Genomic DNA, 15,142 nt, shown 5'->3' with positions numbered 1-15,142 from the left:
GCTTTTTTTTCTAGTCTAAAATTATCTAGCTTCAACTGCCAGCCATTGGATCTTTCTAAACTTTTGTTTCCAAGACTGAAGAGCTCGCTGTTATCAAATTTCTCTTCCCCAAGAAGGCTCTTATAGACTGTGATCCAGTCATCCTTTAGACTTCTCTTCAAGAAGCTAAATAGATTGAGTTCCTTAAGTCTTCTACTAGAAGGCATGTTTTCCAGTCTGTTAATCATTCTCACGACTCTTCTCTGAACCCTCTCCAATTTAAGTTCAGTTTAGTTCAGTCTCAATGGCTGCCTAGATTGCTGCCAGGAAATGAATCTTCTTTTCCCCAAGTGTACTCTTTATTTGTTTCTTCATGACCTTGAGCTTCTGTGTTCAGCAGAGAAATAAAAAGTTACCTTCAGGATTTCTACATGGTGCATCGAACTTCAATATCTGCCACAAAGACAATTACCCCAGATGGCTTTAAGGCGTTACCTTCATGTCTACAATATAACATTGCAGTGCACATTCATGATGCCATTCGTGCTCAGTTACTGGAATGCACTCGAACTTTGTCACGTCAGGAAAGTGCAAATATAAGAAACATGCACAAAAACAGGTGCCCGACTGGAGTTAAACCTGCTCTCTGATATGTGGGGGCAATTCCTGGCTCATGTAAACATGCACGACATTTGTCTGAGCCCAAGTCTGCAAGAAATGGTGGCATCATCCCACTGCCCACAGGTGTTAGCAGACACCTTGCCTCAGAGATTCAAATGATTAAAACACTTTTTGAACTGGCATCAGAAAAAAGGGCAGGCAATTTGGGTCTGGCTGGTCCATTTTTATTACATTAAAGGCCTTTTTCATTCACAGGGGTGTAAATCAGCGGCAACACCATGCACATCAATGGTGTTACACCAGAATAAAATCAATTGAAGAAGAATGAGTTATTGCTTTTACACAGACATGCAAGTAAAGGGAATTAATATTTTTACATTGAGGGGCAGTTATGATGTGTTCTACCCTCCAGAAGGGACCCTCCTTCATGTTGCATGGGCTTCTCTCTCTGATGAAGGCTTTTGCTGTGTTTCCATGCCAGGGCCAGATCACTAGGTGGTGTAAATCAGCTGAGATTCACTGTAGTCAATTTATAGCAGCTGAACATCGGGCAGAGCGTCTCACTGAGAGAGCTGTAATGTGTCTATTGCCCTCACATCTGGACACCTTAAACCAGAGAGAACTGCCAAGTGACTGCTTCCGAGTGAGACATAGTTAAAATCTCCCACATTAGAACAGTCGCAGCCTGACAGCTCTGGTGCTGCTTGTGCATTTCAACATCCCTTTCATTCCTAAAAAGAAGTGCCCTGTTGTATCGTCTGGGGTTTTGGGGGGGGGTGGATTTTTGGTTGGGTTTTTTTTGTCTTTTTCCCCAGCATCAAGGTTGTTTGTTATTTAACTAGCCCAGTGCAGATATAATCATTTTTTTTCCAATGTGATAAATGTTATTGATCAAACACCACCACAACCAAATAGATCTGATTGCAAGGACCGGTAACGTCAGCATAGCTTAGAAACCCTCCTCCAACTCAGCTTAAAGAGAGAAAAGACTCAACGGTGGAAGGCAGCAGGTGCTGGAGGATCCCCTGTCTTATGCAGGTAAGAGGAGCATACAGCTTTAGCTTTGTATGTTAAAGATTCTAGCTTGGGCATGTCTTTTATTATTGTTGTGTACTGGCAAAATGCAGCTGGCATCTGGCACTTGTTTTGGCAAAGCCTGCAGGCTAGCTGGTGAACCTTTGCTCTTAGTGGATTTGTTTCTCTGCAGAGGAATTTTTGAAAGTGCCTAGGACAAATCATAGCAACAGAGACAGCGCCGGATAGAAACATGTAAATAGAAGGAACTGTTCCTGCTGTGACTATAAGCTGTTCATTTGTTTGCAGGTGCTTCTTTTTCTTTCTTCTGTATAAATATTGAACTTTGGGGACCAGAAGTTTCAGGCATCTCTCTGTGTGCTGAGTCTCACATATTATAATATTGCTATTTTTCATAGGGATGTTCTTGCAATTGAATAAGGTCCTAAATGACTCTGGGGCTAAAATTAGCCACACTTGAGGTCTTTTCGTTTTCAAAAATGCCCATTCAATCACACTGGTCTTTTTTTCTTTTTTCAGGGGCTTTAGGAAGTGACAGGGATGCATGCAGTGGCCAGACTCCAGCTGGACTGGGCTAGAAAGCAGACTTCTCATTATCGGTGAATTCACTGGTGGTGAAAAGATTCTGGAAGCCCCTTGACCTGGAGGAACATACTAACTAAAAACTAAAATGCTCCTGCTCTCTGGTGTGGAAAAGCAAGCGGCTGCCAGTGTGAGTAAAGACAGCAGAACTTCCCATGAATCCTCAGCCTGTTGTAAATAGTTTGCTGGGCACAGAGCTCACCCCACCTGCAGTGTTTTGCTCCCGTCTAACCGAAGAGGGATCTTTGCTCCAGCCAATTCATCTGGAGCTGCCCTGACTTTTCTAGCACCGCAAAGCTACTACTCAGACTGATGTGCATAAGATTGCAGAGCTCTTGTGTGTTTTATTTCCCTCTCTCATTTGGTCTGAGGAACCCCAGATTTCACCAGCGGGGGGGTGGTTTAATGGCATCTTTTTGCCACTGCTGAGCGAAAAATTTGAACTTTTACAAGGGAACTAGACATCCAATTCCAGCCACGGTTCCTACCTTCCTTCAGAAAATAATGAGTGTCCAACTGAAATGTGAGCCTCTTTTCACCATCAATGTGGTGCTCTCCCTGTCAAGCTGTAAAGATCTGCAATGAAATCTGAATACAGTTCATTATCCCTGAAAGCAGGCATGGAAAATAATTTCAGGGTAAGCAATCTGAACACCACCTGCAATGATACAAGTGATGGCAGGTACTTGGACAATGGCACAAGGTCCAACTTCACCTTCCATGAACAGTCTCCTGACTTCTACGTGGTCCTCCCAGTGATTTACTCTGCGATCTGTGCAGTGGGGCTCACAGGCAATACCGCTGTCATCTATGTGATCCTCAAGGCCCCCAAGATGAAGACAGTGACCAACATGTTCATCCTGAACCTAGCAATAGCTGATGACTTGTTCACTTTGGTCCTACCCATTAACATTGCTGAGCATCTCTTGCACTACTGGCCCTTTGGAGAAATCCTCTGCAAGATCATCCTGTCCATAGACCACTACAACATCTTCTCTAGCATCTATTTCCTCACAGTGATGAGTATAGACAGGTACCTGGTTGTCCTGGCCACTGTCCGGTCCAAGAGGATGCCCCATCGTACCTATCGAGCAGCCAGAATTGTCAGTCTGTGCATCTGGGCCCTGGTCACCATCATAGTTCTCCCTTTCATCATCTTTGCCAACGTCTATGTAGATGGCCTGGAGATCAAGAGCTGTGGTCTCAATTTCCCCAAACCTGAGAGGTTTTGGTTCAAGGCCAGCAGGATCTATACCCTAATCCTTGGCTTTGCCATTCCTGTATCCACCATCTGCATTCTCTATACCATGATGCTGTATAAACTGAGGAACATGCACTTGAATTCAAATGCTAAAGCCCTGGACAAAGCCAAGAAGAAGGTTACCATTATGGTCTTCATCGTCCTGGCTGTGTGCCTCTTCTGCTGGACCCCCTTCCACCTGGCCACCATCGTGGCTTTGACCACTGACTTAGCGCAGACCTCTGTAGTCATAGGTATCTCCTATTTCATCACCAGTTTGAGCTATGCCAATTCATGCTTGAATCCTTTCTTGTATGCTTTCTTGGATGACAGTTTTCGGAAAAGTTTCAGAAAGATGCTGGAATGCAGAGCTGCTTAAAAGATGGACCATGCCTCTCTGTTCCCTTCCCTCTCATGGCTTTGCAGGGGCAGCCTTACAAACTTTTCAGTGTATGACTGAGGAATAGACAAGCTTTATGCTATTTAACTAAGCTTTTAGTTTGTTTAATTATGTGTGTGTGTGTGTGTGTGTTTGTTTGTTTCTTTCGCATTTTTCACAATTCTAATAATAAATCTTCCACGTTCCTTGTACGAATCTCACAATCACTCAAAGTTGTGGGGTTGGTTTGTTGTTTTTTGCTTGATTGTATCTTGTTTAGGGGGGAAAGCCTGAAATATTAAAGAATGACAACCTTCTTATAGGTTTCAGAGTAGCAGCTGTGTTAGTCTGTATTCTTGTCATCTCATTGCCTTGCACTGCCACCTGCTGTACAATTACAGAAGAACGGGGTCTCTTCAAGGGGTGAAGCTATAATGCTCCTGGAAAAGAGAAGCCTTTTAAAGATTAATGTAACTTTGAGTTATTAATCTCTATGTCGTGTTGCCAGATACGGTTGTACATTCTGAAAATGGATTTTAGTGATGAGATAAAACGGTGCATTTGAGAAAAAAAATGCATCCCTGCCTGTGTGCTTACGTGTCTTGCAGATCATTTGATTTCCGAGGGGAGTCTGTTTTCCCCAAGATTTCTCCTTTCCTGAATTGCTAACGTGATTCACATTGAAACCAAAAATTTAACAAGCATCTGCAAGTTACAATATCCAAACAAGACAATATACAAATATTGTGATGACTGCAGAAAAAATAATGTCTGTATTATCAGTGCCAAGAATTTTCTTTTCATTTTTTAATGTTTAAAAAGACATATACTTTAAAGTGTTTGATGAAATAAATCAAATTGAACAGTGTCTGGCATTTCTACTAGAAGCAACTTTTATAAGAAACTCTGTGTTATCCTCCTTGTCCCAATATCACTGCCCTGTAAATTTCTTGTCACCTGATGTATAACCCTACAGCAAAGATGTGCTGCAAACCACAAGGAAAGCCCTAGAAAAGATGGCACATAGAGACCTTCATTCAGCCAAGCAAATGCTTAACTTGAAACAGGTGAGTAGTCCTATTAATGGATGATGCTCAAGTGAAGTACATGTCTATGGGCATATGTACACTGCCTTACTCATGGCTGGCCCATGTAAGCTGACTTGGGCTCGCAGCGCTCGGGCTGTGGGCTGTAAAACTGCAGTGTAGATGGGACCCGGCGAGGGTCCCAGAGCTCGGGGTCCAGCCTGAGCCCGAACATCTGTACTGCAATTTTATAGTCCCGCAGCTCAAGGTGGCCAACACAGGCCAACTGCAGGGGTTTAATTGCATTGTAGACACACCCTGTGTGTTTTCCTGAATCAGGACCAGAGAGAGAAAGAGAGATTCAAAAGATCTGGAATCTCATGCTGTGTTGAAGAACTCCAGAAACTATGGGTAATTGTGCTGACAAGCTGACAAGCTGTCCAAGCTGAAAACAATACAGCCCTGAGCCGGGAGTGCTTTATTGTTAGCCCTGGAGAAACTCAAAAGATTCAGAGGTCAAGCTAGGAGCAACATTAAAGAGTCTGCATGCTTTTCAGAACTTCAGTTGCTTTGGGCTGTGCCCAGGGGACAACTCTTGATGTGACAAGGACTCCTCTTCTCTCCGTCCTCCCCCTGCATTTCTGACAGGTGGGAACAAGGAGCACAAGTCCCATTGACTTTCATGGCTTTGGAAAATCTCACCTGGATCAGATAATGTTATTGCAGTACCGTGGACGGTACTCCCCCCCGCCCATTCCAGCCTTAATGCAAAGTTCCAAAGAAGATTTAAAACCCAGAGAGAAAGTGAACGATAACTCCACTGTCAAAGGGTCTTTCTCGGGCTTCAGATAAATTGCTGGACAATTCTCTTTACTCTAACCCGTGAGTATTTTTATACCAGTTCAGTGCACATGAGCATTGTATGTGTGCCTAATTTGTCCACCCAAGAACCAATATAGCACATGCAAATCAGGTACATTCGCACAAAAATGGGTAATCAAGTTCATTTTCATACCCAGTTCCTGGATTTGTGCACACATTCATGGTGATTATGTGGACAAATTAATAATAGTAATTCCTAGCTCTTACCTAGGACTGATTGGGGCTGGGGTGGCAGGAGCTGACTGAGGCTTCCCCAGCAGCGCTCTGCCACACACCTCCCCACTTAAGCAACTGCCCAGGGCAGGGGGGCCTGCTCCGGCCCCTTCTCTCCCTTCTTCACTCTGGCTTTTTTGTCTAGGGATTTTCTCTGTTGTCCCCTGGAGACCTGGGTCCTCCCCCTCACTAGGGTCGAGTGGTGTAGGGGCTTCCCCTCCCTACAAGGGGGTCTCCACCCTTTTTCTGCAGGCACGTCCCCTGCTATGGCCTCCTTTCCCAACCCCCTCTATCACCCCTACCCGTTGCCAAGCAAACTGGCCTCTGACCTCCAGGGGCACCTGGGCCACAGGGTAGGGCCTCCAATCCCTCTGGATGCACTTAAGCATCATTCTTGCTCCAGGGATCAACCACTGGGGTTTCGCTAGCCCCCTTTGAATGATGGAGTGGGCCAAGGCCCTGTCCACTAAGCCCTTCCGGGGCTTCCTCCCCACTTGCACAGGGATGGTGGCCAGTCCTCGCCCCTGCTTCCTCCCTCACCATTCGTCCAGCCACAGAATTTGGCTAGCCCACACTCCATTTCTGGGCAAACTAACTGCTCATTTGCCTAGGCTTTTGTGTCCCAGCCGCCCACATCGCCAGCAGATCAACTGGCCCGGGTGACTAGGGGCTCCCTTAGCCTCCTCCTTTTTCTCTGGGTTCCTCCTGGGGGTGAGGGGAGGTCTTGGAATTTCTTTCCCGAGTTCAGGTCCCGGCCTGTCTGCCCGTCCCTTCAAGGCAAGTCCACCATGGCATATTCCTTGGTCAGTCTAACCACGGCCTCCACTGAACTCAGCTGGTGCTGCCGGACCCAGACTCAAATGTTTTCCGGGAGGCCCTTCACAAATTGCTCCGGAATCACCCAGTCCATTATCTCCCACACCCTCTGGGTGTCTGGCCTTAACCACCGCATGGCCCAGTCCATAAGTTTTAGGGCAAAAGCTCAGGGCTGCAAACTCCGAGTCCACCGGGCTGCCCAAAACTTTTGCCTGTACTTCTCCGCAGACAGTCCCATGCGGTCCAGGACTGCCGCCTTCACCGCATTGTAATCTTCAGCCTGCTCATTACTTAGGGCCATGTAGGCCGCCTGCGCCTCTCTGGCCAAATAGGGGGGCCAGTCACAGGGCCCAAGTCGCCTTGTCCCATCCGGCGCCCATGGCTACCCATTCAAAAGTACAGAGGAAGGCGTTGGGGTTGTTGTCAGGGCCCATTTGACAGAGTCCCAGCCCTGCGTGTGTTGGGGTATGTAAGGGTTAAAGTAAAGACCTGGGAGACCACTGGTCTGCTGGCATGGTATTAGGGAGTAGGCACAGACACGCACTATTCCTTCGCTTGATAGATACAGTGTCATCCTGCCATAAAGTTCCCTTCTGCTCATTAAGGATTGATAAGCATTGCAGCTGCAGAAGGAATGTGGGGATCTAAGGGATACTCTTTGGGTAAAGGAGTATTATCTCCCCCTCGCTTCCTTTCCCAGCTACATAAACGAGCTCGGGGTCATGGCCCCTTCCTCCCTTCCCTGTGAACTGCTGATCAAGGGAACTTGTAGCTGTAATTATTGCAAAGAAATGTATCTTATCTTCAAGGTAAAAATGTCTGTACAATATGTTTAATGCTGTAAACAATAAACAGGGACAGGGAATAAATCATATTCAGCTTATAGCTATTAATATTCATTGTATGGGCGTTCATATTACTCAATAAGAGGTTTGGGGGTGTTGTAGTAAATGTGGGTATTTACATCCTAACTTAAATAAAAGAGTGTCGAGGGGAACAAGTACCACAATAAAGCAACCCGTCTACTCAATCTGCCTCTGTGTCCTCCTGTTCTTCTTCTAACAGCGCCTGATTGCCATCCCCTTCCACGGGACTCACCACCCAGTGCAGGAGCTGCTGTTGTACACTGGCCTGCTCCCGGATGAATTCCTGGAGGGTCTTTTGTTGCTCAGCCTGCCAAGTGAGTAAGGCCTGTCTCTCTGCCTGGTGGGACTGCTGGAAAGCTCTTCTGCAGCTCCTCCTGCTGCTTAGCAGGTGGCCTCCATTCTCGGATTGCCACTCCCTGGCAGTGGCTTCAGATCCTGGACAAGCCCCCACGTGTAACGGGGTTCACAGCGTGGCCCTGTATATTCAGCCCATTGGCCCCGCTCCTCACAGACTCAGGGACACTCCCAGCTGGTGCAATATCCATGCTCTTTGTGTCCATTTCCCACGACCAGTTTCCCACTATATACAGGCTATTTACAGTGGCTTGGCCTAACACAGGCCTGGTCAGCAACAGAGCAGCAGGCTCCTACCTCTCTCTGAGCTCCACCCCCACCCCCAGCTTTTAGCTCCTACCTAATGAGGCTGCCTGGTGCAGTCAGTGATTAGGCAAACCTAGGCTATTGACCCAGCCCCAATCCATTTTCCCTGATTGGGGCTGGAGTGCCAGGACCTGATGGAGGCTTCCCCAGCAGCGTCCTGCCACAGTAGGCCTATACTTACATTGGCGTGTAGAATGCATGAACTGCATGCCCAGCTAACGCGGGTATAAGCAGCACTGTGGATGGTGAGGCATTGCTCAGGCAAGCAGAGTAGAGTGCCCAACAGATGCCTGTCCCTGGTGTGTATGCTTTACACATGTCCAAGCAGTGCCTCCCAGCTACACTGCTGTTTTTAGAAGCGGTGTCCTGCTGCCTCCCTGCTGCAGTGTAAGCATAGATATAGCTTAAGAAAGCCTGAAGAGAAAAATCTGTTGCCATTCAGTTTCACTGAGTTTTCCTTTGTGCTAATATCACATTGGCTCAATCAGGATACCTGTCCATTCTCTATACCTTCCCTTATACATCTGTATCATACCTCCCATGGATGGAAGGCACTATTTAAGCGCAGAGTACAGGGGTTACTGTTTGGTGCATGGAAATGCTGAAGTGAACAGCATTGTTTACAAAAAGAAAAGGAGGACTTGTGGCACCTTAGAGACTAACCAATTTATTTGAGCATGAGCTTTCGTGAGCTACAGCTCACTTCATCGGTTAGTCTCTAAGGTGCCACAAGTCCTCCTTTTCTCCTTACAATGTATATGGTAAACATCCATTTTTGCATGGTCTGTGTGTATATAAATCTCCTCACTGTATTTTCCACTTAATGTATCCGATGAAGTGAGCTGTAGCTCACGAAAGCTTACGCTCAAATAAATTGGTTAGTCTCTAAGGTGCCACAAGTCCTCCTTTTCTTTTTGTGAATACAGACTAACACGGCTGTTACTCTGGAGCATTGTTTACAATCACTCTCTGCCCCGGCTCTGTCATCAGCAGAGGTGGTCGAAAAATGGAATTTTCCTTTTGTGGGAAATTTCCACATTCCCCAAAATTACGTTCCATTTTGAATGGGAACGAAAAGTCGAAATGCCATTTTTTATTTTTTTTATTTTTGCATACTGAAAAATTCCAAAAAGTTTTAAGTCAGAGATATTAAAACAGAAAATGTAGAGATTTCCAATCGAAACAAAACTTTAAATCAGCTTCTGTACCAAATGACTGGATGATAGGTAATGTGACACCAATATTTAAAAAGGGCTCCAGAAGTGACCCTGGCAACTACTGGCCAGTAAACCTCACTTCAGAACCGGGCAAATCGGTTGAAACTATCAGACACATAGATGAACGTAATTTGTTGGGGAATAGTCAACATGGTTTTTGTAAAGGGAAATCATGCCTCACCAATCTACTAGAATTCTTTGAGGGGGTCAAAAAGCATGCGAACAAAGGAGATCCAGTGGATATAGCGTATTAAGATTTTCAGAAAGCCTTTGACAATATGCTTTGACAAGGTCCCTCACCAAAGGCTCTTAAGCAAAGTAAGCTATCATGGGATAAGAAGGAAGAAGGTTCTCTCATGGATTGGTAACTGGTTAAAAGATAGGAAACAAAGGGTAGGAATAAATGGTCAGTTTTCAGAATGGAGAGAGATAAATAATGGTGTCCCTCAGGGGTCTGTACTGGGCCCAGTCCTATTTAACATATTCATAAATGATCCTGAAAAAGGGGTAACCAGTGAGGAGGCAAAATTTGCAGATGATACAAAACTACTCAAGATAGTTAAGTCCCAGGCAGACTGTGGAGAGCTACAAAAGGATCTCACAAAACTGGGTGACTGGGCAACAAAATGGCAGATGAAATTTAATGTTGATAAATGCAAAAGTAATGCACATCGGAAACCATAATCGTAATAATACATATACAATGATGGGGTCTAAATTAGCTGTTACCACTCAAGAAAGAGCTCTTGGAGTCATTGCGGATAGTTCTCTGAAATCATCCACTCAATGTGCAGCGGCCGTCAAAAACGTGAACAGAATGTTGGGAATCATCAAGAAAGGGATAGATAATAAGACAGAAAATATCATATTGCCTCTCTATAAATCCATGGTACTCCCACACCTTGAATACTGCATGCATATGTGGTCGCCCCCATCTTAAAAAAGATATATTGAAGTTGGAAAAGGTTCAGAAAAGGGCAACAAAAATTATTAGGGGTATAGAACAGCTTCCGTATGAGGAGAGATTAATAAGACTGGGACTTTTTAGCTTGGAAAAGAGACGACTAAGGGGGGATATGATAGAGGTCTATAAAATCATGAGTGGTATAGAGAAAGCAAATAAGGAAGTGTTATTTACTCCTTCTCATAATACAAGAACAAGGGGCCACCAAATGAAATTAATAGGTAGCAGGTTTAAAACAAGCACAAGAAAGTATTTTTTCACACAACACACTGTCAACCTCTGGAACTCCTTGCCAGAGAGTATTGTGAAGGCCAATACTATAACGGGGTTCAAAAGGGAGCTAGATATATTCATGGAAGATAGGTCCATCAATGGCTATTAGCCAGGATGGACAGGAATGGTGTCCCTAGCCTCTGTTTGCCAGAAGCTGGGAATGGGCAACAGGAGATGAATCCCTTGATGATAACCTGTCTGTTCATTCCCTTTGGGGCACCTGCCATTGGCCACTGTCAGCGGACAGGATACTGGGCTTGATGGACCTCTGGTCTGACCCACTATGGCCGTTCTTATGTTCTTATGTTCTAAAATGATGAGATGAGTCACAATGACAATTATCATTTCAGTTCTCCCAGGCAGGCAACTGAAAAACTGTGTCAAAACCAACATTTTTCTGGGCAAAATGTCAGTTCCAACACTTTTCCAGAGGGAAAATTTTGACCAGCTCTCATTATTAACCTGTCACAAAATAGGTGCTGAATCCTCATGCAGAGCTAATTGTAGAAATGGACCTGAACTTTAATCCCAGATGATTAACTCCCTGAACTTTAGTGTGTGAAATTCAGACCCAGTTTTCATGGCTTGGTTCCATTCCTAGTTAGCTGTGATGTGCAACTGGACAAGGAGCTGTCTTGTGTTTCATTTGGACAGAATGCTCTTTATTAGAAACCTAAGAAATCTGTCAAAGCAGAGTTTGCTGAGGTCTTGAGTTAGGTAATTTGTGCAAGGATCCCACATTAACTTCAGTGACCCTCAAAGCTCCTGCAGGCGCGTGGGAAGATTTGGCAGATGAGTGAGTACGAGTTGCTTTTTGGGAAGTGAATGCCAGAAGTGTTATGCTAGGAACAAAGAATTAGATAGATAGATAGATAGATAGATAGATAGATAGATAGATAGATAGATAGATAGATAGATAGATAGATAGATAGATAGATAGATAGATAGATGATGAGCATTTGCTAGGGAAGTGAGGAGAGGCTGAGGGAACTGGGCTTATTTAGTCTGCAGAAAAGAAGAGCAAGGGGGAATTTGATAGCAGCCTTCAACTATCTGAAGGGGGGGTTCCAAAGAGGATGGAGCTAGGCTGTTCTCAGTGGTGGCAGATGACAGAACAAGGAGCAATGGTCTCAAGTTGCAGTGTGGGAGGTTTAGGTTGGATATTAGGAAACACTGGAATGGCTTACCTAGGGAGGTGGTGGAATCTCCATCCTTGGAGGTTTTTATGGCCCGGCTTCACAAAGCCCTGGCTGAGATGATTTAGTTGGGGTTGGTCCTGCTTTGAGCAGGGGGTTGGACTAGATGACCTCCTGAGGTCTCTTCCAACCCTAATCTTCTATGATTCTATGATAACATTGCTTACCTTAGAGGCTGAAAAGGGAGTTTGTCACTGGAAATTTGGGGTCTGTTGACCCCTGGGTTAATCTTCCAAGGCAGCAGACATGGGAGCGTAAGAGTGTTAGCAGCAGTTTGAGGAAGATGCAGGAGCCTTGTGCAAGGGAAGTGCAGGCCCTTAGGTGACTACGGTCTTTTAGGCCCAGATCTACAAGCAGATTTATTTAACAAATGTCTCAGCCTGAAGGGACATAGCATTTTGGAGGGTTTCCTATTCTTTAGCAAGTATGCCCCCTGGTGGGAAATATATATCTATACTCTGTATATTCCCATATAAAAAGGATCTTCAGGAAGGGAAATAAACCTAAACAAAATGAAGCTTCAGAGATCAAGGTGGAGAAAATTAGCTTGACCCAACCAATGTGTCACAAAGAGAATGCAAGTGCCGTCACTTCAAAAGCTGCCCTTTTACCTGCTTTAGCCAAATGTACAAGCACTATGGTATTACTGGTCCTAGAAGGAGATCAGAGTCAAGAAGCTTGAGCCAAAGTCCATTACAGGCAGCGGGCCTAGCCCAAGGTGTTATCTTTACACAGTTGGTAACATACTGTGGTTTAGCTATTATTGTTGAAAAAAACCCAATATCGACCAGCATTTTAAATGTGTTTGTGTGCCACACCGTTTCCAGTGGCTTTTCAAAGAGATATAAGAGAAAAAAGAATGCCGCTGAGAGCTTTCCCAGCATAACAATGTCCATTGAGAGGAGAGTGATCAGAATCCCTTTAGACGAAGCAAGAAGCTCCAATCTGGGATTCTTGGGCCTGACACAGCGAGAAAATGTTTGCTTGGGAAGCCTGACTTCATGTCAGATGGGGAAAGGACTCCTACCTGCTCTTCATCCCCTTTGAGTAATTCATTAGCAACAAGAGCAGGAGGACTTGTGACACCTTAGAGACAAACCAATTTATTTGAGCATAAGCTTTTGTGAGCTGCAGCTTATTGCATTAGCTACAGTACTTCGCCTGAGACCGTCACAGCTAAATCTCATTCTGGGCTTTCTTGAGATATCTAAGAGGATTCTCCTTAATTATGTCCTTTAAACATAACTAGAAAGAGCCTGCTCCAGCCGTGATCCTGCATCATGCCCGCAACTTCTGCTTGAGCTACAGCATGTAGAAATTGCTTGCATTTCACTTTTCATTCCACTAAGGGGCACTCTCCTTTCAGGTTTTTGAGCCTTTAAGGCAGTGGCTCTCAACCTTTCCAGACTCCTGTCCCCCTTTCAGGAGTCTGATTTGTCTTGCGTACCCCCACGTTTCACTTCACTTCAAAACGACTTGCTTACAAACCCAGACATAAAAATACGAGTTCCAGCACACTCGTACTGAACAATTGCTGACTTTCTCATTTTTACCATATACTGTAATTGTAAAATAAATCAATTTCAGAGCCAGAGGGTTTTAAAATCGGTCAATTTCACATTTTCAGTTGTCTACCTCTGAAATTACCTTTGTCCCAACCCAAAAGGTACCCAGAAGTGGGTCTGATTTCCCCCTACCTCCCCCACCCCCCCCAGCTACCCCCTCAGAGCTGCCATGCAAGGGAAAGACAAGTCCTGTCACTCCCCAGCACAGCAGGGACTCACAGCTAGGAGCTCCCTGGCTGGGGCACTTCCAGGAGCAGGAGGATATTGGACCCACCTCTACAAGTCTCCTCCAGCTGCAGGAACCTCCAGGGCTGGAGCTTCCTGCAGCAGGGGGAGGAACTCCAAGGTGGATCTGATCTCCCCCTGAGAGCAAGAGTGGCCTTGCAGGGGAAGGACAAGTCCTCTCCCTCCCCAGCCCAGCTGGGACTTGCAGCTCACTCCCAGCAGCAAAGGGGAGATCAGATTTCACGGGGAAGGATTTATTTCACCATCCGAGAAATTGGTAGGGCTGGGCCCTAGTAATACTGATCTGCAATCATTTCCTGTATGACCTGGGGCTCAGTGACTAGGATGCACAATGAGATAGTCATTATACAGTTATATTGTATATAGTTCTATTGGGTTACTGAGCTATGAATCTATTGATCTACTTAATAGGGAGGCTATTGGAAAAACAATCAGGAAGGCAACACAGTGAATCTACAGAAGCAACCTCCCAAAAAAACATGTGGGGGAAAGTATGAGACAATGGCTGAGATATAAGTGGTGAAGAGGCAACTTCCATAGCTGTTTCACCAAGGCTAGCAACCTGGAGATTAAAAGGACACTAAATGATTCCAGAGCCTCTCTAGAGAGAGGGAGGTGGGAATTGTCAATTGTCACACTTCTTGGTGTGAATGAACAGGTAAAATGGGACTGTCTGAAGGAGTTAGGGCCTTTCCCAGCTTCCAGAGAATGGAAAGCCGTAAGGAAAGACAGGTATGTGAAGAGGCTGTTTATTGTTTTAAAACCATTTTTTCTTAAACGATTCTAGATCAATAATGATGATGATGGGCGATCACTCGTTACCGAGTATGACCATCTTCCATGGGAGTTATGGATCCTCAGATGGCTAATAAGGCCAATCCTTGAACTACAAGTTCTATTGCAATGAGGGCAGATGTTTTCAGGCTCAGCAGGAGGCTGTTGACCATGACTGGAAGTCAGTCTCTCCTTCCTTCTGCGCCTCTTGACCTCTTCAGCTTGTTGGCAAACAAGTTCAAAATGCAGGGGACCATCACGTAGGACTTCACTCCATTTTAAGTGATCCTGGGCAAATGTTCCCCAAGTGTCAATGTCAATATTACACTTTTTTAGGTTGTCCTTCAGTAAGTCCTTATATTGCTTCTGTTGTCCACCCATGTAACCGTACCCTTCTTTCAGCTGAGAGAACAGGACCTGTTTTGGGAGGCAGTGGTCTGGCATCCGGACAATGTGACCAGTCCAGCGGAACTGTTAATGGATTTTCATTGCCTCGATACTGGTGGTCTTTGCCTTTTCCAGGACACTGATATTGGTGCGCCTGTCTTCCCATTTGATCTTCAGAATCTTACGAAGGCAGCGTTGATGGTGCCTCTCAAAGACTTTCAA

General features: G+C 45.2%; 1 protein-coding gene across 1 annotated transcript; it reads left to right on the top strand.

Moving 5' to 3' along the window:
* The first annotated feature begins 1,494 nt into the window (after positions 1 to 1,494).
* On the top strand, positions 1,495 to 4,621 carry NPBWR2 (neuropeptides B and W receptor 2). Its single transcript, XM_073308915.2, has 2 exons — positions 1,495 to 1,638; positions 2,155 to 4,621. Exon 2 carries the CDS (start codon positions 2,799 to 2,801, stop codon positions 3,834 to 3,836), a length of 1,038 nt encoding a protein of 345 aa, XP_073165016.1. The 5' UTR covers positions 1,495 to 1,638; positions 2,155 to 2,798; the 3' UTR covers positions 3,837 to 4,621.
* Positions 4,622 to 15,142: the final 10,521 nt, after the last annotated feature.

The sequence above is a fragment of the Lepidochelys kempii genome, chromosome 13, assembly GCF_965140285.1.
Source record: "Lepidochelys kempii isolate rLepKem1 chromosome 13, rLepKem1.hap1, whole genome shotgun sequence".
NCBI lineage: Eukaryota > Metazoa > Chordata > Testudines > Cheloniidae > Lepidochelys > Lepidochelys kempii.
Note: the sequence above shows the minus strand (reverse complement) of the source record. Positions and strands in the feature narration are given on the sequence as shown.

Excerpts from the sequence above, each read along its gene's own strand:
- NPBWR2 (XM_073308915.2), top strand. The coding sequence starts at position 2,799 with ATGAAATCTGAATACAGTTCATTATCCCTGAAAGCAGGCATGGAAAAT.